Source organism: Scyliorhinus torazame, chromosome 21 (genome assembly GCF_047496885.1).
Source record: "Scyliorhinus torazame isolate Kashiwa2021f chromosome 21, sScyTor2.1, whole genome shotgun sequence".
NCBI classification, from domain to species: domain Eukaryota; kingdom Metazoa; phylum Chordata; class Chondrichthyes; order Carcharhiniformes; family Scyliorhinidae; genus Scyliorhinus; species Scyliorhinus torazame.
In genome coordinates, this window is record NC_092727.1 from 75,943,924 (window position 1) to 75,969,627 (window position 25,704).

General features: G+C 48.1%; 1 protein-coding gene across 1 annotated transcript in view; it reads left to right on the forward strand.

Moving 5' to 3' along the window:
* Positions 1–25,704, forward strand: part of LOC140398357 (vasoactive intestinal polypeptide receptor-like) — a 380,360-nt gene that overhangs the window by 285,613 nt on the left and 69,043 nt on the right. The window contains exons 6-7 of the mRNA XM_072486947.1: positions 11,164–11,293; positions 16,482–16,632. Of these exons, the coding sequence (XP_072343048.1) occupies positions 11,164–11,293; positions 16,482–16,632 (281 nt within the window). The remainder of the gene's footprint in view (positions 1–11,163; positions 11,294–16,481; positions 16,633–25,704) is intronic.

Sequence of the window (25,704 nt, forward strand, 5' to 3'; positions counted from 1 at the left end):
TTGTCTTTGTCTGGCTTGATACCATTGGCTGTAATGTTGCCACCTAAGAATTTCAAAGAAGAGGCGGCAAACATACATTTATCTTGGTTCATCTTTAAACCGGAGTTGTGTATTATCTTGAACACTTCTCTCAGACGACTCATGTGTTCTTCTGGTTTTGTAGACCAGATGATTATGTCATCTACATAAACACGAACACCTCAATGTTCTCTGTCATTTGTTCCATTATGCAATGAAATATTTGTGATGCAGAAATAATTCCGAAGGGCATTCTGTTGAAACAATACCTCCTAAAAGGTGTGTTGAAGGTACATAGGAGCTTGCTGGAATCATCAAGCTGCATCTGCCAAATCCTTGTGGGGCATTGAGTTTGGTAAAAATTCTGGCCTTGGCCATTTCTGATGTGATTGACTCTCTCTTTGGTATTGGGTAGTGTTCTCTTCTAATATTATGATTGAGATCTTTAGGATCCATACAGATTCTAATGTCACCCGTTGGTTTTTTGACACAGACTAGGGAGCTAACCAGTCAGTCGGTTGTGTTATCTTCGATATGATGCCTTGCGATTGCAATCTTGTTAGTTCAGCCTTCAATCTGTCTCTGAGAGGAGCAGGTACACATCTTGGTGGATGTGTCACAAGCTTGGCATCTTTTTTCAAAAGTATCTTGTACTGACATGGCAGTGCTCCCATGCCTTGAAATACATCAGGGTATTCATGTAAAATGTCTTCTTTAAGTGTAGTGATTCACAAGTATTGAGGAAAATTCTTTGCATGAACTGCAAATCCTTACAAGCTTGAGCACCCAATAGTGAAGAACGATTGTCATCCACTATCTCGAATCTGATTTGTTTGTGAATGTCCCTGTTGGTGGCACTCAAATAACACGATCCATGTGAGAAAATTGGATTGCCATTATAATCTTTTAAAGAACACTCTGGAGGAATTATGTCATTGTGACTTTTAATCATAGACAAATCTTTGGAATTTAGAAGATTCGCTGAAGCACCTGTGTCTAATTTGAATGAGATTGGAACATTACTAATACGGACAGTAGCCATCCAGTCGTTGCTGACGACGTTGACTTCTTGATCTTTTGTTACTTGAAGATCCTTTTTATTTTCGTGAAGAGCTTTTTGCGTTACTTAGAACATAGAATATAGAACTGTACAGCACAGAACAGGCCCTTCAGCCCACGATGTTGTGCCGAACTAGTCTGAAACTAAGATCAAATCAAACAAGAATCATAGAATTTACAGTGCAGAAGGAGGCCATTCGGCCCATCGAGTCTGCACCAGCTCTTGGAAAGAGCACCCTTCCAAGCCCACACCCCCACCCTATCCCCATAACCCAGTAAGCCCATCCAACACTAAGGGCAATTTTGGACACTAAGGGCAATTTAGCATGGCCAGTCCACCTAACCTGCACATCTTTGGACTGTCGGAGGAAACCAGAGCACCCGGAGGAAACCCACGCACACACAGGAAGAATGTGCAGACTCCGCACAGACAGTGACCCAAGCCGGGAATCGAACCTGGAACCCTGGAGCTGTGAAGCAATTGTGCTAAACAATTGCTGCCCAAACCTACTGCAAACCTACTCCCAATCATTCTAGTGCACTCCATATGCCTATCCAATAACCTTTGAAAGATCCTAAAGTGTCCGACTCCACTACCACAGCTGGGAGTGCGTTCCACACCCCAGCCACTCATTGAGTAAAGAACCCACCTCTGAAATCCCTCCTATATCTTCCACCATGAACCTTACAGTTATGCCCCCTTGTAACAGCTACATCCACCCAGGAAAAAGTCGCTGAACGTCCACTCTATCTATCCCTCTCATCATCTTATACACCTCAATTAAGTCACCTCTCATCCCCTTTCGCTCCAATGAGAAAAGCCTGAGCTCCCTCAACCTTTCCTCATAAGACCTACCCTCCAATCCAGGCAACATCCTGGTAAATCTCCTTTGCACCCTTTCCAATGCCTCCACATCCTTCCTATAATGAGGTGACCAGAACTGCACACAATACTCCAAATGTGGTCTAACCAAGGTCTTGGACAGTTGCAGCAGAACCTCACTCCCCCTGTTAATAAATGCTAACACACTATAGGGTTTTTCACAGCTTTATCCACTTGGGTGGCAATTTTCAGAGATCTATGGACATGAACTCCGAGATCACCACACTCTTCAGAACCCTGCCGTTAACCCTGTAATCCGATTTCAAATTTGTCCTACCAAAATGAATCACCTCACACTTATCAGGGTTAAACTCCATCTGCCACTTTTCAGCCCAGCTCTGCATCCTATCAATGTCTCTTTGCAGCCTCCAACAGCTCTCCACATTATCCACTACTCCACCAATCTTGGTGTCATCAGCAAATTTACTAACCCAACCTTCAACTCCATCATCCAAGTCATTGATAAAAATCACAAATAGCAGAGGACCAGCACTGATCCCTGTGGTACACCGCTGGTGACTGGGCTCGAGGATGAAAATTTACCATCTACCACCACCCTCTGTCTTCTATGTGATAGCCAGTTACTGATCCAATCAACCATATTTCCCTCTATGCCATGCCTCCTTACTTTCTGCATGAGCCGACCATGGGGCACCTTATCAAACGCCTTACTAAAATCCATGTATACGACATCAACTGCTCTACCTTCATCTATGTACTTAGTTACCTCCTCAAAGAATACAATCAAACTTGTGAAGCAAGACTTACCCCTCACAAATCCATGCTGACTATCCTGGATTAAGCTATATATCTTTCCAAATGGTCTTAAATCCTATCCCTCAGGACACTTTCCAATAATTTACCTATGATCGAAATGAGACTAACCGGCCTATAATTCCCAGGGTTATACCTATTCCCTTTGTTGAACAAGGGGACAACATTCGCCTCTGTCCATTCTTCTGGCACTATTCCTGTGGACAGTGAGGACATAAAGATCAAAGCCAAAGGCTCTGCAATCTCATCCCTCGCCTCCAAAAGAATCCTAGGATATATCCCATTAGGCCCAAGGGATTTATCTATCCTCAGGCTTCTCAAAATTTCTAACACATCTTCCTTCCGAAAATCTACCTCCTCCAGCCTACCAGCCTTTATTGCACTATTCTCCTCAACAACATGGCCCCTCTCCTTTGTGAACACTGAAGAAAAGTATTCATTTAGGGCCTCTCCTATATCTTCAGACTCCATGCACACTTTCCCACTACTGTCCTTGACCGGCCCTAACTTCATGTGAAGATCCTTTTTATTTTTGTGAAGAGCTTTTTGTGTTGCTTGAAGATCCTTTTTATTTTTGTGAAGAGCTTTTTGTGTTACTTGAAGATCCTTTTTATTTTCGTGAAGAGCTTTTTGTGTTGCTTGAAGATCCTTTTTATTTTCATGAAGAGCATTTTGTGTTGCTTGAAGATCATTCTTGCTTGCTTGCCAACTAGTCTTCGTGGATGCCTCAACCACTCCAACAAAGAAAGTATTTTCTGACGAGAAAATGTCATCTTGTGTGAAATCTTGTTGAGTGTTGATTTGTTCATCTTTGTCAACAGCTCTCACATTGCAGTTCTTTTTATGTGCAGGAGGAGGATAACGTGCAGATGATTAACACTGAGAAGCATAATAATTTCGCTTGAAACATCTCAGACAGCGTTTTACAAATGCAGGGCAGTGTCCCTTTAAGTGGACATTGCCACACCTATGACACGTCATCACGTTCCCGCCGTGACGTATTTGTGATGTTCGCGCATGCGCAGACCTCATTTGCGGAGTCTCGCACTGCTTTGCGAAGTGCGAATGTCCCGAGCTGAAAAATGCATGCACTGGGTAGCTGCAGTTTCGAACAGCTTTCTGTGCTGCCTAGTGGTATACTTTCTCGCCTTTTTCCTTGGGATAAAATTCTAAATACTGACTTTTGGCCTGTTCACTGGAGATGCATTTCTCTATTGTGATTTTCCAAGTGAAATAATTTTGCCTAATTAAAGCTTCTCATACAGTATCATCAGTTATTCCAGAAACAATTTGATCTCTTACAAGAGAATCATGAAGATCCGCATAGTTACAGGTTTGAACAAAGAGTTTGAGATCTGTAATTAAGTTATTCAGCGGTTCACCAACTTTTGGACTCGCTTATGAAACCTGAATCTTTCTAAAATTTCATTAGTTTGCATCTTGCAAATGGTCATCGAATTTCACGGTTATTTGTTCAGACTTTGACTTATCTTCTCCAGGAGCAAAATTAAACAAATTACATATTTCAATTCTTGCTGTCCTACTAGGGACAGAAGCAAAGCGATTTGTTTTGCATCCGATGCAGCGTTTAAATCACTAGCTTCCAGATAGAGTTGAAATTGTTGTTTAAACAACTTTCAATTTAAATTCAGATTACTAGTGGTCTTTAGGTGTCTGGGAGCTTGCACTTGGTCCATCGATACTCTGTTTTTGTCGAGGATTCCGAAGTTGCGAGACTTCACCAGTTGGTTCCGATTTTTCTTCTTTTTTTGTTCAAATTTCTTTACTAGTCTTTCTTAAAAGCCTAATAAATCCTGGCACCATGTTACATGACTTTGTGTAATACATATGTAATACATATATTATTATTTTGAACCAGCCGAGTTGTTGAAATGAACAGTAGTCTTCTTGTAAAGATGAACTAATTTATTGAGTAATATAAATAGATATTGTGAGTTCTTTTTACTTAATACTCAATTAGTAAACAAAGAAACAATTGTAGAGATAACAATTAAATTATACAATACAATGCATTGATAACTAATAACTTCTTCTCTCTAGCTTCACCATGTCTGTTCTCTCTGCACTCCTGATACACACTCCTTCAGAAAGAGGTCCTGATAGTGAGACATCTAGTGTTCAATTGCCTGTACTAGTATTACATATATTGATCATGTAAATTGATATACAGAGATCACTACAATCAACACCTTGTTGTTATATGTTCAACTCCAAAAGCCAAGCTACTGTCAGAGTATTTTTGAAAGCAAATAGAACACAGAGGACTAAAGGACAACACAGAGGATGGGACATCATAGAATCCCAACAGTGTAGAAGGAGGCCATTGGGCCCATCGAGACAACACCAACCCCTCGAAAGAGCACTCTACCCATGTCCATTCCTCCGTCCATCCCAGCCTATCTCTGTAACCCCATAGCCTAACCTGCGCATCCCTGGACACTAATGGGCAATTTTGCATGACAAATCCACCTAACCCGTACATCTTTGGACTGTCGGAGGAAATCAAAGCACCCGGAGGAAACCCACACAGACACGGGGAGAACGCGCAGACTCCGCACAGACAGTGACCCAAGGCCATAATTGAACCCGGGTGCCTGGCGTTGTGAGGCAGCAATGCCAATCACTGTGCCACCGTGCCTTAAATCTCTCTGAGCTTACCCTTGAAACATACGAGCTGTTTAATTTCATACAGATTGACATGAGCCATGTAAATCCCTTCAAGCAGTACATTTTCTTGCCACACACTGAAATGTAATGTGCATTTTATGGCTTTAAATTGTACCACGGTCAGGTGGTAGATGTTTCAGTAGGGGAGCATTTCGGGAACAGTGACCACAATTCAGTAAGTTTTAAAGTGCTGGTGGACAAGGATAAGAGTGGTCCTAGGATGAATGTGCTAAATTTGGGGAAGGCTAATTATAACAATATAAGGCGGGAACTGAAGAACATAGATTGGGGGCGGATGTTTGAGGGCAAATCAACATCTGACATGTGGGAGGCTTTCAAGTGTCAGTTGAAAGGAATTCAGGACCGGCATGTTCCTGTGAGGAGGAAGGATAAATACGGCAATTTTCGGGAACCTTGGATAACGAGAGATATTGTAGGCCTCGTCAAAAAGAAAAAGGAGGCATTTGTCAGGGCTAAAAGGCTGGGAACAGACGAAGCCTGTGTGGAATATAAGGAAAGTAGCAAGGGACTTAAGCAAGGAGTCAGGAGGGCAAGAAGGGGTCACGAAAAGTCATTGGCAAATAGGGTTAAGGAAAATCCCAAGGCTTTTTACACGTACATAAAAAGCAAGAGAGTAGCCAGGGAAAGGGTTGGCCCACTGAAGGATAGGCAAGGGAATCTATGTGTGGAGCCAGAGGAAATGGGCGAGGTACTAAATGAATACTTTGCATCAGTATTCACCAAAGAGAAGAAATTGGTAGATGCTGAGTCTGGAGAAGGGTGTATAGATAGCCTGGGTCACATTGAGATCCAAAAAGACGAGGTGTTGGGTGTCTTAAAAAATATTAAGGTAGATAAGTCCCCAGGGCCTGATGGGATCTACCCCAGAATACTGAAGGAGGCTGGAGAGGAAATTGCTGAGGCCTTGACAGAAATCTTTGGATCCTCACTGTCTTCAGGGGATGTCCCGGAGGACTGTAGAATAGCCAATGTTGTTCCTCTGTTTAAGAAGGGTAGCAAGGATAATCCAGGGAACTACAGGCCGGTGAGCCTTACTTCAGTGGTAGGGAAATTACTGGAGAGAATTCTTCGAGACAGGATCTACTCCCATTTGGAAGCAAATGGACGTATTAGTGAGAGGCAGCATGGTTTTGTGAAGGAGAGGTCGTGTCTCACTGACTTGATAGAGTTTTTCGAGGAGGTCACTAAGATGATTGATGCAGGTAGGGCAGTGGATGTTGTCATTATATGGACTTTGACAAGGTCCCTCATGGTAGACTAGTACAAAAGGTGAAGTCACACAGGATCAGGGGTGAGCTGGCAAGGTGGATACAGAACTGGCTAGGTCATAGAAGGCAGAGAGTAGCAATGGAAGGATGCTTTTCTAATTGGAGGGCTGTGACCAGTGGTGTTCCACAGGGATCAGTGCTGGGACCTTTGCTGTTTGTAGTATATATAAATGATTTGGAGGAAAATGTAACTGGTCTGATTAGTAAGTTTGCAGACGACACAAAGGTTGGTGGAATTGTGGATAGCGATGAGGACTGTCAGAGGATACAGCAGGATTTAGATTGTTTGGAGACTTGGGCGGAGAGATGGCAGATGGAGTTTAATCCAGGCAAATGTGAGGTAATGCATTTTGTAAGGTCTAATGCAAGTAGGGAATATACAGTGAATGGTAGAACCCTCAAGAGTATTGAAAGTCAAAGAGATCTAGGAGTACAGGTCCACAGGTCACTAAAAGGGGCAACACAGGTGGAGAAGGTAGTCAAGAAGGCATATGGCATGCTTGCCTTCATTGGCCGGGGCATTGAGTATAAGAATTGGCAAGTCATGTTGCAGCTGTATAGAACCTTAGTTAGGCCACACTTGGAGTATAGTGTTCAATTCTGGTCGCCACACTACCAGAAGGATGTGGAGAGGGTGCAGAAGAGATTTACCAGAATGTTGCCTGGTATGGAGGGCATTAGCTATGAGGAGCGGTTGAATAAACTCGGTTTGTTCTCACTGGAACAAAGGAGGTTGAGGAGCGACCTGATAGATGTCTACAAAATATGAGGGGCATAGACAGAGTGGATAGTCAGAGGCGTTTCCCCGGGGTAGGGGGGTCAATTACTAGGGGGCATAGGTTTAAGGTGAGATGGGCAAGGTTTAGAGTAGATGTACGAGGCAAGTTTTTTACGCAGAGGGTAGTGGGTGCCTGGAACTCGCTACCGGAGGAGGTGGTGGAAGCAGGGACGATAGTGACATTTAAGGGGCATCGTGACAAATACATGAATAGGATGGGAATAGAGGGATACGGACCCAGGAAGTGTAGAAGATTGTAGTTTATATTGTAGCAGAATGGTCGGCACGGGCCTGGAGGGCTGAAGGGCCTGTTCCTGTGCTGTACATTTCTTTGTTCTTTGTTTGTTCTTTGCTTACTTTGTTCGATCCTTCCTGACTTTAATGTGTACTCAAAATATTTCTTGCATATTTTAACTTCATATCCCATCTCCATATTAAGAATGACTGAGTTGGCATCTGGATTTTCATTCATCTATCTGTGTGAGTACTGCTTTTCTCATTGATATGTTTAGCATGTGACGCATAAGTGCACTACCAATATATGTCATTCATCTCCACGTGATGATTTGCTTCCAGAAAATTCATTCACTTGAGTTATGCTGCTTTTAATGATGCATTTTTGATATCTCCACAGGAAAGGTAAGTCCTGGAGGGAGGGTTATTTGTTTGAAACATTTCCTTTTCCTGTAAATTGTCTCCTTGCAGCTCATAAACAGTTCTGTGGGTGATCTGAAGCAGTTATTTGCTATGGAGATGCTCTTTGACATGCAAGAATGTTCTCCATCACTGGAGTGACAGGGAGGGCAACTTAAGAGACTGAATGCCAATTATCAAATTGGTGTTTTTTGTGTTCATAAGAGAGAAAAAATAGTGCCAAAATTATTATTAGCTTCTATGAAATGGACGAGTTTCAAATAAAAATGTGCCCTTTGCACTTCCCTTCGTTTTAGCAATTGAGATTGAAGTCATTAAGACAGAATGATATTCTTTCATTCCAATCCTCTTCCTGCACCTAGAGGTGCACTAAGAGTGACTTTCATCCAATTTCATAGCCAGTAACACCCGGAACAGGTCGCTAGTCTGTCGGCGGGATGCTTTCAGCTTGAGGGAACGCCACTCCAATCAAGCATGGCTGACCAGGAGTCTCTCCCGCTGTCACCTCCAGCCTAACTCAATCTGTTTGGCCGCGTTATGAACGCACCTTCCTTGGCCATCGGTTCCTGGAGTGGGACTCGAACGCAGAGCTTCTCTCTCAGAGACAGGAACGCTACCCACTGCGCCACAAAGCCTCCATCCTTCCCTCAGTTTGGTGTTTGATGTTTCTTTAAATTTATGAAATGCCTTCCAGCTGTCCCCTCAGATCCCTCCTGTCACTGAACAAAATTTGGCCCAAGTAATGATATGCTGCCAAGATCCAGGCATCAGGGACAGTTTTGTACACTTCCATTCAAAGCCAATGTATTTTTTCCAATTTTCTAAAAAGATGTTTCAAACATAGAAGTGGGTTGGGGTGTTGGGTGAGGGGGGCGGGGGGGAGAGGGTTTTGACTGTCCCCAACAGGTGGGAGAGGGTCAGGATGTGGGTCAAAGTGATAAAAATATGATACGTTTTAATTTACTTCTAATTTAATTGTGATGGCTTTCGGGATACCTGAGTAACGGGTTCTGGAGAGGCAGGTCAGTGTTTATAATATGTTAATGAAGCTGTGTGCCTCTTATGTTGACAGCTATTTTAATTTAATGACTGTGGCTTAGGTTTCCCAGGGCTCAGGCAACCTAACAGCTAAAGGAGGCAAAGGTTCCATACGACAGGAGCAAGATGCATGCTTCCCCTCAACCCCTTTTAGCAAACCTGCTACCATCTGCCTCCTCTCTGTGATCTAACTCGCTCCCCACCATCCTCCCACCCCGACAACATCTCTGTCCCCACAACCTCCTCCACTACAACCTGCCTCCTGCAGAACCCCTTTCCACCATGACCTCCCTCCCCATGACCTCCCTCCACCACACTTCCCCTCCCTCACAATCATGCTCCCTCATGACCTCTCCCCATGACCTCTCCCGCATGACCACTCTCCCCATGACCTTTCTTCCCCATGACCCCTCTCCCCAAGACCTCTCTCCCCCAAGACCTCCCACCCCCACAACCTTCCTCCCCATGACCTCACTTCCCTGTCATCCCTCCTCCACAACTTCCGTCCCCTGTGACCTCTCTCCTCTGTGACCTTTACAACCTCCATCCACCCACCACCTCTCTCCCTTGCGTCCATTCCCCATGACCTTTCTCCACCTGTAACACCCTCCCCCCCCCGCCCCCCGGCCCTCCCGCCCACCCCGCCCACTACTCCCTCAGACACTGTCAGGCACCACTGTTTCTTTTTTGACCTCCACAAATCAAATGTCAGGGTAGGTTTTAAGTTGTTTACTGAACCAGGAAGTTTCGGACGGCAGAGTTGCGGGATATGGTGGGATTGCATTTGGTGCGTGTGATAGCATGGCCTCTTTTAAGGGGCGATCCTTCACGGGCCACATGACGGGCCTAGAGTTTATGGGGATATAACATGCGAGCATAAGCCTATCAGGGGTTTAGTTACAGTTCTGGCCTGTGGGCTTGGCCAAAGGTAGCCCTGGAGTCGTGGGAGCAAGTTCAGTGTATTAGTTGTGCTGTCCAGTGTATATAGTACATCTTGAATCAGTAAGCCTCATTTGTGTTTCAAAACTGCCTTGTTGATCACCTCGCAATATAACAGTGGGGAGATGGTATTGAGGGATATGGTGGGTATGATGGGGTTGAGGGCTATAGTGGGATTAAGGGGTATGATGAGATTGAGGAGTATGGTGGGGGCGTGTAGTTCAGTTACATGGTGGGATTGAGGGATATGGCGAGATTGAGGGATATGGTAGGATTGAGGGATATGGTGGGCATGTGGGATTGAGGGGTATGCTGGGATTGAGGGGTATGATCAGATTGAGGAATAGGATGAGGGTGTGTGATTGTGGTCTATGATGGGATTGAGGTCTATGGTGGGATTGAGGGATATGGTGGGATTGAGGGATACGGTGGGGATGTGGGATTGAGGAGTATGATGGGATTGAGGGATATGGTGGGGGTGTGTGGCTGAGGAATGTGGTGGGATTGAGCGATATGGTTGGGGGGGGGGTTGAGAGGTATGGTGTGATTGAGGGATATGGTGGGATTGACGGATATGGTGGGCATGTGGCATTGAGTGGTATGGTAGGATTGAGGGGTATAATCAGATTGAGGAATATGGTGAGAGTGTGTGATTGGGATCTATGGTGGGATTGAGGTCTGTGGTGGGATTGAGGGATATGGTGGGGATGTGGGATTGAGGGATATGGTGAGGATGTGTGATTGAGGTATATGGTGAAATTGAGGGATATGATGGGGGTGTGGGATTGAGAGGTATGATGCGGGGGTGGGATTGAGTGGTATGATGGGGATGTGGGATTGAGGGATATGGTGGGATTTAGAGATGTGGTGGGATGTGTGTGGTTGAGATATGTGGTGGAATTGAGGGATATCGTGGGCATGTGGGATTGAGGGATATGGTCGGGAGATGGCATTATGAATGGATCGATAGATTAAAAAATTGATTTGGATTAAAGTGTATTCTCATTTGTAAAACTTCTGTTCTTTAACTTTCTTTGAGACAGAAAGCTTCACTGCACCAGGAACTATATCCATATGAACCTGTTTGTCTCCTTCATTATGAGAGCCATTGCTGTGTTTATTAAGGATATGGTGTTGTTTGGCGCTGACTCTGACCAATGCACCCTTTCTACGGTAAGTGAAAGCTTGTGTTGACGCCAAATGTTGCAGAGACCTGTCAAGCAGTTCACAGTGCCTGGCCAATAGTGTGATCACTCTCAGCATCGGCTTTAAACAAAACAATGGGTGGGGTTTTCTGGTCCCTCTGGTCCCTCTCATTGGTCTGTCAGAATTTCCCATCCCACCCGCGGTGATTCCCTCAGTTCTTAAATATGATTCCAGAACACTCGTGGGGGTGAACTTTCATTTTCTCACCCTGGCAGGTGATAACAGATCAGTCACCCAGCTGACACACTGTCCAATTGACACCATTCTGGTTTCCAATCCTCCTGCCAGTGGAAACGATGGGATGAATTTCCCAGTCCCACCTGCCAAGGAATCGTTGCGGTCGGAGTGGAAGGTTTGACGGACCAATTAAAAGTCCGTGACCTCTGATGGGAATTTCCGGTCTTGGGTCGGACACGGCCAGAAAATCCAAACCAGTGTCTCAATTAACCCCACTAAAACCATTCATGATTTGAACATTTCTCAAATCTTTCCTGAACCCTCTCCACTCTAAGGAGAACAACCTCAGCTTCTCCTGTCTTTCCTCATTACTGATCCCCTTCATTATTGATACCATTGTGGTAAATCTCCTTTGCATACTCGCTAAGGCCTTGACACATTTCGAGAATGTGGTGCCCAGAAATGGCCACAGTAACCACTGTTATGTAAAGGCTCAGCATAACTCACTTGCTTTTCTATTCGATGGAATGAGTTTTCCCAGGCAAGGGGAGGTGGGTTTGTGCACATGCGTAGCGACAGATCCCTTAAAGTTAACGTTGGGTCAGAATCCTGACATCAACCACCTCTGAAGGGATTTTCGCAGAGTGGAAACCGAGATGTTGTTTCCCTGGAGAATCACGAACACAGGGAACAATTCCAGGATAAGGGGCTGATCCTTTAGGTTGAGATGAAGAGAAATACCTTCACTTAAAAATGTTGTGAATCTTTGTAATTCTCTGCCCCAGAGTTGTGACTGCTCCAGTGTTGAATATATTCAAAGTTGGGATGAGGGGGGCATGGTGGCGCAGTGGTTAGCACTGCTGCCTCACGGCACCGAGGACCCGGGTTCGATCCCGTCCCCGGGTCACTGTCTGTCTGGAGTTTGCACATTCTCCCTGTGTCTGTATGGGTCGCAGTCCCACAACCCAAAGATTTTTGGTTCGGTGGATTGGCCACGTTAAATTGCCCCTTAAATGGAAAAGAAATGAATTATGTACTTTAAATTTAAAAAAAACTCTGGGATAGACAGATGTTTGGTCTTTCAGGGAACCAAGAGATATGGGAAGCAGGCAGGAAAGTGGAATTGAAGTCGAGCAAGCTTGAAGGGCCAAGTGGTCCACTTCTGCTCCTATTTATCATATTCTTGTGGCCTGCCAGGTTTCTGTGGGGTCGATTGAAAGCAATTATGGAATCACAACACTCCACCTCCAGGTCAAGAAGCAGATAGAGGGAGCACTTGGGGCAAAGGGGATCAAAGGATATTGGGAGAAAACAGATTAAGCTGTTGAGTTGGATGATTAGCCATGATCATAATGAATGGCAAAGATGGCTCGAAGGACCATTCTCAGTTTCCCCAGTAAGTTTTTTACATTCAGATTGACAAGTGCCATGCTTTTTATGTGTGTGTGTTGATGTTAGTTGTGAGAGCTTTGTGTATTTTTAAACTTCATTTATGGGATGTGTGTATCGCTGGTTAGGCCAGCATTTATTGCCCACCCCTAGTTGCCCTTCAGAAGGTGGTGGTGAGCTGCCTTCTTGAACCGCTGCAGTCCATGTGCTGTAGGTACATCTACTGTGCTATTTGGGAGGGAGTTCCAGGATTTTTGACCCAGCAACGGTGAACGAACGGCAATATATTTCCAAGTCAGGCTGGCGAGTGACTTGGAGGTGAACCTCCAGGTGGTGGTGTTCCCAGGTTTGCTCTTGTTCTTCCAGATGGTACTGGTCGTGGGATTAGAAGGAGCTGTCTAAGGAATCATGCTGAGTTACTGCAGCGGGTGCAATAGAAAGCAAAGAGTCGGGATTAATGGGTGTTTCTCTGGTTGGCAATCAGTAGCTAGTGGTATCCCTCAGGGATCAGTGTTGGGCCCATAATTGTTCACAATTTACATAGATGATTTGGAGTTGGGGACCAAGTGCAATGTGTTCAAGTTTGCAGACGACACTAAGGTGAGTGGTAAAGCAAAAGTGCAGAGGACACTGGAAGTCTGCAGAGGGATTTGGATAGTTTAAGTGAAAGGGCTAGTGTTTGGCAGATGGAATACAATGTTGACAAATGTGAAGTTATCCATTTTGGTCGGAATAACAGCAAAAGGGATTATTATTTCAATGATAAAATATTAAAACATGCTGCTGTGCAGAGGGACCTGGATGTCCCAGTGCATGAGTCGCAAAAGTTGGTTTACAGGTGCAACAGGGAGTTTTGTCCTTCATTGCTAAAGGGATGAAGTTTAAGACTGGGGAGGTTGTGCTGCAACTGTATAAGGTGTTAGTGTGGCCGCGCCTGGAGTATTGTGTTCAATTTTGATCTCCTTACCTGAGAAAGGGTGTACTGGCGCTGGAAGGTGTGCAGAGGAGATTCACTAGGTTAATTCCAGAGCTGAGGGGGTTGAATTACGAAGAGAGGTTGAGTAGACTGGGACTGTACTCGTTAGAATTTAGAATTTAGCGGGGGGTTATAGAAACATATAAAATTATGAATGGAATAGATAGAATAGATACGGGGAGGTTGTTTCCACAGGTGAGTGAAAGCTGAACTAGGGGGCATAGCCTCAAAATAAGTTTTAAGACTGAGCTTAGGAGGAACTTCTTCACCCAAAGGGTTGTGAATCTATGGAATTCCCTGCCCAGTGAAATAGTTGAGGTTCCTTTATTAAATGTTTTCAAGATAAAAATAGAACGTTTTTTGAACAATAAAGGAATATAGGGTTATGGTGTTCGGGTGGGAAAGTGGAGCTGAGTCCACAAAAGATCAGCCATGATTTCATTGAGAGTCGGAGCAGGCTTATGTTCTTGCAGTAAAGCACTGTTTGTGCCTTGCTCAAACCAACCATCAATCACACTTTAACCTGCATTTTGCCATCAATCAATCTGTATTTTGTGCCATTCAGCTGCATTTATATTACATCCAAGGCTGGCACAGTTCCGGATATAGCGAAGGATGGCAGAGTCCCTGCAGTTGACCCCATCGACTCATCCACTTCACCCTACTGCCATCACCAATGATGCTGGAAACAATCAGCAAATATCCACTTGGGATATGGTCCAATAATGTAGACGCAACAATAAATATCACTTGATGTTGTCCTTGACTCATAGTCACTTGTACCAGGAGAGATCCCATAGAATGTCAACATTAGCAAATGCAATAATCCCCACGAGGCCCCGGGGATACACTGATTGCTCTCTGTGTGGAAGTCGTGAAATATGAGCTTCTCTGCTCGTAGGCAGAGGCTCGCCCAGCTGGGGCTCAAAAGAACCCAGTATAAAAGCTGGCCCAGAGAGGGACGGGCATGTTGGTTGGCCCAACGGGACTGTGTTGTGTAAATCATTTGCTACCACAGGCAGACATTTTTGTGACCTTGATTAAAACCAACATTCACCTTACGGCTGACATCCTAGGTCTTAATAGCAAGGTTAAAACGCTTGTAACATTGCTGTTTTATGATGTAACAAATGTCCACTAAATCCCAGAGGTAAAGAGAGCACCTGCTTTAAATAACCTGAGCACAGACTTCACGATAATGCAGACTTCACGGTAGCACAGTGGTTAGCACTGTTGCTTCACAGCTCCAGGGTCCCAGGTTCAATTCCCGGCTTGAGTCACTGTCCGTGCGGAGTCTGCACGTTCTCCCCGTGTCTGTGTGGGTTTCCTCCGGGTGCTCCGGTTTCCTCCCACCGTCCAAAGATGTGCAGGTTAGGTGGATTAGCCATGCTAAATTTCCCTTAGTGTCCAAAAAGGTTTTGTGGGGTTGCTGGGATACGGGGATAGGGTGGTGGTGTGGGCTTAAGTAGGGTGCTCTTTCCAAGGGCGGTGCAGAGCCGATGGGCTGAATGGCCTCCTTCTACACTGTAAATTCTATGATTCTATGATTCTTTACAATAAGTAAAGAATGACAGAGTCCCTGCCATTGGTAGCATGGTAGCATCTCCACATCATGGCTCCATGATGTGGAGATGGTGGCATCTCCACATCATGGCTACCATCGACACCGCAAACTGCCGGCTCAAAGTGGAGAGGATCTCCAGGAAAGTTTCTACACAGCATCTCCACATCATAAGTAAAGACTTCATAGTCCCAGATGACAATAGGCTATGGTGATTTAACACGAGGACCAGGTGAGGGACAAGTTTGAGAATGCGGGGCCTAAGGGGCAGCACGGTGGTGCAATGGCTAGGACTGCTGCCTCAGGGCGCCGAGGTCCCAGGTTCGATCACGGCTCTGGGTCACTGTCCATGTGGAGTTTGCACATTCTCCCCGTGTTTGCGTGGGTTCCGCCCCCACAACCCAAAAATGTGCAGGGTAGGTGGATTGGCCATGTTAAATTGCCCCTTAATTGGAAAAAAATTAATTGGGTACTCTAAATTTATAAACAAAAAGAAAAAAAAAGAGAATGCTTCATGGATAATCTCAGCGGGAATTGAACCCATGCTGTTGGCCTCGCTCTGCATTACGAACCAGCAGTCCAGCCAATTGAGTTAAATCGGCCCCCTCCTTAAATAGAATCACCGAATCATAGAATCCCTACGGTGCAGAAGGAGGCCATTCGGCCCATCAAGTCTGCACCAACCCTTTGAAAGAGCACCCCATCTAAACCCAATTCTACGCCCTATCCCCATAACCCCAACTAGGGGAAATTTATCATGGCCAATATACCTAACCTGCACATCTTTCGACTGTGGGAAGAAGCCAGAGCACCCGGAGGAAACCCACGCAGCCACGGGTAAAACACACAAACTCCACACCTACAGTCATTTGAGGTCGGAAACATATCTTGGTCCCTGGCACTGTGAGCCAGCAGTGCCAACCACTGTACCACCGTGCCACCCCATAGGGTTTGGTGCAATGCGTGACTCTGAGGGCGATTCACAGAAGGACTGTACGCAGGGTGGATAAAGGGTCAGAAATGAGGGTAATATCAATTTCTGTCTTTCCCAGTCATCCTGTAAAGCTGCAATCGCCTTTTTCCAGTTCAGCATCACTGCAAACTTCTTCTGGTTGTTGGCGGAAGGCCTGTATCTCCACACGCTCATCATCGTCTTCTTCACTGAGAGGAAGTATTTCTGGTGGTACATTGTGATGGCCTGGGGTAAGTCACATTCTTTTCAATCATAGAATAGTATAGCACAGAAATTGGCCATTTGGCCCCATGTAATAGTTATCTACTTTCACCATTACTCCCTCATAGCCATCTACATTTTTCTTTACATTTAGCCATCTACATTTCTCTTTTGGAGGTTTCACACAGCACATTCCGATCTCGAAAACCCACTGCTTAAAAAATGAATACTGCTCATCTCTTATTGTTTTTATTTGGCAAATTATCTTGAATCTGTGTCCACCAACGTCTTGACCCTTATAATTCTTCCCGATCTACTCTACCCAAACCCTTCAGAATTTTGAACACTATTAAATCTCCACTTAACCTTCTATGCTCTATGGACAATAATCTCACCCTCTCTAGTCTCTCCACATAAAAGGGATCAGAGGAGAGCTGGCAAATTGGATACAGAACTGGCTTGGGCACAGAAGACAGAGGGTAGCAGTAGAAGGGTCCGTTTGTGAATGGAAGCCTGTGACTAGCGGCGTCCCACAGGGATCAGGGGCGAAATTCTCCGGTATCGGCGCGATGTCCGCCGACTGGCGCCCAAAACGGCGCAAATCAGTCGGGCATCGCGCCGCCTCAAAGGTGCGGAATGCTCCGCATTTTGGGGGGCCGAGCCCCAACCTTAAGGGGCTAGGCCCGCGCCGGACGAATTTCCACCCCGCCAGCTGGCGGAAAAGGCCTTTGGTGCCCCGCCAGCTGGCGGAAAAGGCCTTTGGTGCCCCGCCAGCTGGCGCGGAAATGACATCTCCGGGCGGCGCATGCGCGGGAGCGTTAGCGACCGCTGACGGCATTCCCGCGCATGCTCAGTTGAGGGAGCCTCTTCCGCCTCCGCCATGGTGGAGACCGTGGCGAAGGCGGAAGGGAAAGAGTGCCCCCACGGCACAGGCCCGCCCGCGGATCGGTGGGCCCCGATCGCGGGCCAGGCCACCGTGGGGGCACCCCCCGGGGCCAGGTCGCCCCCGCCCCCCCCAGGACCCCGGAGCCCGCCCGCGCCGCCTTGTCCCGCCGGGAATGTAGGTGGTTTAATCTAGGCCAGTGGGACAGGCATTTTAGCGGCGGGACTTTGGCCCATCTGGGCCGGAGAATGGCGGGGGGGGGGCCTGCCAACCGGCACGGCGCGATTCCCGCCCCCGCCGAATATCCGGTGGCGGAGAATTCGGCAACCGGCGGTGGCGGGATTCACGCCAGCCCCCGCTGATTCTCCGACCTGGCGGGGGGTCGGAGAATCTCGCTCCAGTTCTAGGACCTTTGTTGTTCGTAGTGCATATAAATACTTTGGAAGAAAATGTAGCTGGCCTGATTAGTAAGTTCGCAGATGAAACAAAAATTGGTGGAGTTGCGGATAATGAAGAGGATTGTCAGAGGATACAGCAAGACATAAACTGGTTGGAGTCTTGGGCGAAGAAATGGCAGATGGAGTTTAATCCGGACAAGTGTCAGGTAATGCACTTTGGAAAGTCCAATGCATGTAGGAATTACACAGTAAATTCTGTGTATGTCAAATATCCACTCATGTATATAATGAGATGCAGACAGGCAGTGATTGACACAGAGGATGACCAGTAAGCATACAACACAGCACAGCCAATCACCAGACAGGACACTACCACTATAAAGCCAGAGGGCACTAGGTTTCCCGCTCTTTCAGGACCTAGCTACTGAGAGAGTCAGAGTCCACGAGCCAGCAAGCACAAACACCATACGGTAGCTAGTAAGTCTGGTCAGGCTACTACAAGGTCACTAGTCAGATCAGTATAGTGTCGACCCACAGCTGAATATGTACAGCAGTTCACCTAGTTGAATAAAACAGTGTTGGATCTTCTCCTGTGTTAGATGCCTGTTTCTAACTTCCCTGCATTGAGTGCAGTCCACATCGAACCAACCTGCCTAACACATCATGGTACCAGAGTGATATTGATCTTGACAGACCTACCTCGAGTGAATCAGCATCGACCAGCAAGCAGCCATCCAGCAAAATGGAAACATCCAGCCTCCTCCGCAACTCCGCATCTCCGGCAACCTCGGCGCCAATTGGAAAACCTTCAAGCAAAGGTTCCTCTTGTACATCGAGGCCTCCGATCTCGAAGCAGCATCGGATGCCAGGAAGATCGCGCTATTTCTTTCCACTGCGGGGGACCACGCCATCTATATCTACAATTCGCTTACATTCGCCGACGGCGAAGATAAAACAAAATTCAAAACAGTCCTGCTGAAGTTCGACAGCCATTGCGACATTGAGGTGAATGAGAGCTTTGAATGGTACATCTTCCAGCAGAGGCTTCAGGGTAAGGATGAACCTTTTCAGTTCTTCCTGACCCATCTCCACATCATAGCGCAGTCATGTACTATGACTCGACGGCTGATTCAATGATCCGGGATCAGATCGTTTTCGGGTTCCACTCCGACTCTCTGCGGCAGCAGCTCCTTAAAATCAAACAGTTGACCCTCTCTGTCGCTATCGAGACGTGCGTTGTCCATGAGCATGCCAAGGATCGTTACTCCCACATCAGGGTGGCAGAAACTGCAAAGCTGGCCTCCCACGAGGCAGAAAGGGTGCAGGCCATTGCACAGATGCAGTGCCTGAGCATCAAGGAGAGTGGCCGTTTTGCACGCTTTTCTCGGATCCCTGCGCATGCGTGCCACGACCGAGTGGACGACGAGACCGAAAACTCGACTGCGCAGGTGCGTACGTCGGCCGACCGCACTGCGCATACGCGATGGCGCACGGATCGCACTGATGTCAGCGTCATGACGTGTCCGAATTGTGGCTCTGCCCACTTAAAGTGGCAATGTCCGGCAAGGGCATGCCGATGTCTCCAGTGTGGCAAGCTTGGCCGCTACGCAGCCCTCTGCAGATCCGCTCCACGGCTCAGCAGCCAGCGATCCCAGCTGCGGCACAGAAGTATCCGCTCAATACAACAAGGCATGCCAGATTCTGATCCCGACAGTCCAACGGACCCTGATGCTGACTGACAAAAGTCTCCATATCGGATGGGCATCATAACCACACATGAGCTGGCCTCCATCACACCTGCGCAACGCCTCTCGATCCTCAGTGTGGATCCCGACGACGAGTGGTGTGCTGTCCTCACAGTTACCAAGGCTTGCATCCGATTTAAACTGGACACTGGCACGTCTGCGAACCTCATTTCACAATCCGACCTCGACACCATCCGGCCTGACCATGCATTCTTCCAGTGGCCTGCCAGCTCCTTGACTACAATGGCAATGCCATAGCTGCTAGTGGCTCATGTCAACTAGGGGTATCCAACAAGTCGATCAAGGCAGCGTTACGATTTGAAATTGTTAGGCCTGACAGGGCATCCCTGCTCGGTGCTTGTGCCTGCAAGCTCCTGAACCTGGTTCAGCGAGTCCATACCATGTCATCGTCACCGGCAACGGCCTTGTCCAATGGAAATTTGCAAGCCGACGTAAACGACATTAACACGCAGTACCACAGTGTATTCAATGGAATGGGCACACTCCCGTACCGATACAAAATACTGCTCAAGCCGAACGCCACCCCTGTAATCCATGCACCATGCCGGGTGCCGGCGCCCCTCAAGGATCGTCTGAAAAAGCAACTACAGGACCTCCAAGACCAGGCTAACATCTTGACGGTCATGGAGTCAACAGACTGGGTCAGCTCCATGGTATGCGTAAAGAAGCCATCAGGCTCCGCATTTGCATTGATCCCAAGGATCTAAACCGCAACATCATGCGGGAGCACTACCCAATCCCGAAGCGTGAAGAGTTAACCAGTGAGATGGCTCATGCCAAATTCTTCACTAAGCTGGACGCCTCCCGGGGTTTTTGACGAATGCAGTTGGATGCGTCCAGTCGTAAGCTGTGCACGTTCAACACCCCGTTCAGTCGCGACTGTTACAACCGCATGTTTTTCAGTATAATATCTGCCTCCGAAGTGTTTCATCGCATCATGGAGCAGATGATGGAGGGCATCGAGGGGGTACGAGTATACGTGGACAACATGATCATCTGGTCCACAACGCCGCAGGAACACATTGTTCACCTCAAGCAGGTCTTCCAGCGAATTCATGAACATAGTCTCCAGCTCAACAGGGCCAAGAGCTCATTTGGTCAACCTGATATAAAGATTCTAGGCGACCACATCTCGCGGCAGGGTGTGCGGCCAGACGCCGACAAGATCTTGGCGATCAACACCATGAAGACCCCGGAGGACAAGAAAACGGTCCTCCTCTTCCTCGGGATGGTCAACTTTCTCAGGAAATTAATTCCCAATATGGCATCCCACACCACGGCCCTCCGCCATCTCGTCAAGAAGTCAACGGAATTCCAGTGGCTGCCCACACATGAAGCGGAATGGCGTGAGCTGAAGGCAAAGCTCACCACATCCCCAGTTCTAGCGTTCTTCGACCCAACCAAGGAAACCAAGATATCAACTGATGCAAGCCAGGACGGCATTGGGGCAGTGCTCCTCCAGTGAGATGACTCCTCGTCCTGGGCTCCAGTGGCATATGCCTCCAGGGCCATGATGCCCACTGAGCAACGGTATGCCCAGATCGAAAAGGAGTGTCTGGGTCTCCTGACAGGAATAGTCAAGTTTCATGACTACGTTTACGGCCTGCCGAAATTCACGGTGGAAATGGACCACAGGCCTCTAGTCCACATAATCCAGAAGGATTAAAATGACATGACCTCGGGTTACAGCGAATTCTTCTTCGGCTCCGCCGCTATGACTTTGAACTTGTCTACACGCCAGGCAAAGAGCTGATCATTGCAGATGCCCTACCCCGGTCCATCACAACACCGTGTGAACAAGGTGACTGGTCTCCACCCAAAGGGTTGTGAATCTCTGGAATTCCTTGCCCAGTGAAGCAGTTGAGGCTCCTTCTTTAAACGTTTTTAAGAAAAAGATAGATACCTTTCTAAAGAATAAAGGGATTCGGGGATATGGTGTACGGGCCGGAGAGTGGAGCTAAGTCCACAAAGATCAGCCATGATCTCATTGAATGGCGGAGCAGGCTCGAGGGGCCAGATGGCCTACTCCTGCTCCTAGTTCTTATGTTATCTGCCACATAGAAGCGCAAGTGCAATTGTGTGCCACCAACCTCCCAGCCTCTGATGAACGGGTGGTCCAAATTCGTGAGGAAACAGCCAAGGATCCTTTACTGCAGCGTGTGATGCAGCACCTTATCCATGGCTGGCAGAAGGGACAATGTCCCCAATTCTTTAATGTTAAAGACGAGCTGACGGTTGTGGAGGGAGTCCTTCTGAAACTCGACAGGATCGTTATTCCTCAAAGCATGCAGGCTATGGTGCTGGGTCAACTCCATGAGGATCACCTTGGAGTCGAGAAATGCCGACGCAGAGTTCGAGAGGCGGTTTACTGGCCGGGCATAAACCAGGATATTGCCAACACGATCCTCAACTGCCCCACCTGTCAGAAGTTTCAACCGGCTCAACCCCCAAGGAAACACTGCAACAGCACGAGATCGTGACCTCTCCGTGGTCCAAAGTAGGTGTAGACCTTTTCCACGCCAAGGGGCGTGACTATGTACTCCTGGTCGACTATTTCTCCATTTACCCAGAAGTGGTGAAACTGTCCGACCTCACGTCGAAGGCGGTCATCAAAGCCTGCAAAGAAACGTTCGCCAGGCACAGCTCATGAATCGCACTCTGAGGACCACAGTTCCAGCCAAACATGTTCCAGATCTTGACCACCTCATGGTACTACAAAAAGTGCCGCAGTCCCGGGCCCAACAGAAGGCCACATATGATGCTCATGCCACGGATTTACCTGAGCTGGCTCCAGCCAATCATGTTCGCGTCCAGTTTTCTGAGGGCGGTTGGTCAGCCACAGCTGTTGTTGTCAAACAAGTTGCCCCGAGGTCTTTCATTGTTCGCATGGCTGATGGCTCCCTGCTACGGCGCAACAGACGGGCATTGCGAAAAGTTCCACGCCCACCACCTGACCGCAGTGCTCCGCCGACTATCATGCTTCCTCCGGACGTACCCTGCCACGAGGCCACCGATCTGCCAGCGATCCTGCTGGCCCACGCGACCACCGCAATGGCAGCAATCCCACCTCTCCATGTGCAGGCGGCTCCTGTGTCGCCCGCCACAAAGACTGAATCTGTAGACTCATCTGTAAATTTTTGTGACTGATTCCATCGACTTAACTCTTGTAAATATTGCTTAGTTTGCCATGCACTATCGACACCTTCCCATGTATATACGTTTGTTCAATCACCGTTTGTATATAATCAGGCATATATATATGTATTTAACTCAAAAAAAAAAGGGAGATGTCATAATATGCACTCATGTATATAATGAGATGCAGACAGGCAGTGATTGACACACAGGATGACCAATAAGCACACAACACAGCACAGCCAATCACCAGACAGGACACTACCACTATAAAGCCAGAGGGCACTAGGTTTCCCGCTCTTTCGGGACCCAGCTACTGAGACAGTCAGAGTCCACAAGCTAGCAAGCACAAACACCATGCGGTAGCTAGTAAGTCTGGTCAGGCTACTACAAGGTCACTAGTCAGATCAGTATAGTGTCGACCCACAGCTGAATATGTACAGCAGTTCATCTAGTTGAATAAAACAGTGTTGGATCTTCTCCTGTGTTAGACGTCTGTTTCTAACTTCCCTGCATCGAGTGCAGTCCACATCGAACCAACCTGCCTAACGCATCAGGAATTACACAGTAAATTCTGTGTAAAACATGTTCACAGCATTTCAATCTGGCTCAGTGCTCTGAGAAGGGTGTGAAGGATGGCCTGGACTGTACTGGGTTGGCTGCAGACGGTTGACGGGTGGAGGAGAGATGGGCAGATGTTGGGGTTGGGCTTGGGCCAGGGACCCCAGTTCAGGTAGTGCTCACCGCCCCGATGCCCCACCCCCATCCCTCTACACCCCATATGCACCTGCCCCACCCCCCTGCACCCTCCTCCCCCATCCGCATCTCCTTCACCCAGGTCGGGGAAGAGGACCCTGAGGGGAGTGGAGTAGAGAGTTATTGTGTTGTGGAGTAGTAGAATAAACCTTGTTGTATCCTGTCTATCTGGCTACATGCGGAGTCCTTGCCTTTGATCACAACACTGGCGACAAGATAAAGTGGAACTACCGCAACCATAGGACTCTGCACCCCCAGCAAGCCTCAACGGAACTTGGAGAGGCCTCTGTCAATAACAGGGCAATGGCGCTCATTGGTAAGCTTGAAACCTTTGACACCGATATTGATGATTGGGCCCAGTATGTTGAAAAGGTACAATTATTTTTTCAAACAAATGCTATTGGGACAGTGAGTGACAGGCAGGGTAGGGATTTTACGGTCTCCGATGCTGAAATCGTGTTCGGCGATCGGCCGGAGAAACCCCGTTTGCGCCGAAATCCTGGGTGGAGCCGCTTTTATGATGCTCTGCCCCCTCCAAAAGGGCGTACTTGCAGAGTCCACCACGCGTCATCGGGATGTCCTCAGGATGTCACCTGAGGCTCTCCCTGATGCTCCGCCCCTGATGGGCTGAGTTCCCGGCATGGGACACTTAACCTATTTCTTTCCGGGACCCGACATGGTGGCTGCGGACTGAGTCCAGTGCCACCACAGTCGGGTGGGAGCCGTTTCACGGGCAGGGGGGTCTTTGATGGGGGCTGGGGGCACTGGTGAGGGTTGGTCCGGGGTGGCGAACCTGGTCAAAGGAGGGCAGTTTTTGGCAGGCGGGTGTGGCACCATATTGCTCGGCACGGCCGCTGCAGGTCGCCGCCGTGCGCATCCGCGGCCACAGGCCCGGCAATTCTCCGGCCACATCTGCAGCTAAAGCCAGGGCCTCTACGCTCCACTCCTGGTAGCCCACCCACCAGACAGAGGATCGGTGCAGCTTTTCCACTGTTTTCTGAGTGTAAAACACCACATTCCAACATCGGCGTCGGCACCTAGTCTTCAAATCAGACAATCTAGCCCATGACTTTGCTGACAGCCATTGGCAGACCATCTTACGCTTTACTTAAAAACCTTGCTCACCCGGATGAACTATGCAGCGACTACGCTGCACTGGTCGACCCGGTCAGCCATCACCTGAATCTGCAGGCCCCTATCATGGTCCGATGGTACCGGTTTCATACTGCTTCACAGGCTTCAACTGAGTCAAACGGGGAGTAGGGTGCGGCAGCAGGGTCTGGCTGCCCCTGCGAGTTTGGAGCTGCCCTGGCTGAGTCCCCGAGGGACCTATTTGTTTATGGCCTGCAAGATGGGAGACACAGCGAAGGCTGCTGTTGGAGATGCCCCTATCCCTGAAGAGGGCCTCAGACATAGCACTTTCCCAGGCGAGCACGGAACTCACGCTCCAGGAACTCCAGGTCATTAGCGGTCCTCAACATGTTGTCGGAGGGACCGCCGGCCGGCAGCTACCAGTAACAAACAACCGGGGTCTTCACACGATGGGAGTCATCGCAGGGCAGCACGGTAGCATTGTGGATAGCACAATTGCTTCACAGCTCCAGGGTCCCAGGTTCGATTCTGGCTTGAGTCACTGTCTGTGTGGAGTCTGCACATCCTCCCCGTGTGTGCGTGGGTTTCCTCTGGGTGCTCCGGTTTCCTCCCACAGTCCAAAGATGTGCAGGTTAGGTGGATTGGCCATGATAAATTGCCCTTAGTGTCCAAAATTGCCCTTAGTGTTGGGTGGGGTTACTGGGTTATGGGGATAAGGTGGAGGTGTTGACCTTGGGTAGGGTGCTCTTTCCAAGAGCCGGGGCAGACTCGATGGGCCGAATGGCCTCCTTCTGCACTGTAAATCCTATGATAATGACCGCCGCCGAGACACGCCCCGGAGCAACCGGCAGTCTTTTCCGACTCAATACTCCCAGAAGGTGGCCGCCCACATTAAGTGGAACACGAGGCCAGAAACAAGACTCCTGGAGGCCACATAAAGAAGCCGTTCCCAGGCAACAGGCCAATCATCATCTTCTCCCGAGATGCTGAACACACTCCCTGGAAGACCTGGAGGCTGAGGAACCACCTCTGCCGCTACACTGTGTCATGGGCCCCAGGGCCGCACCTGTC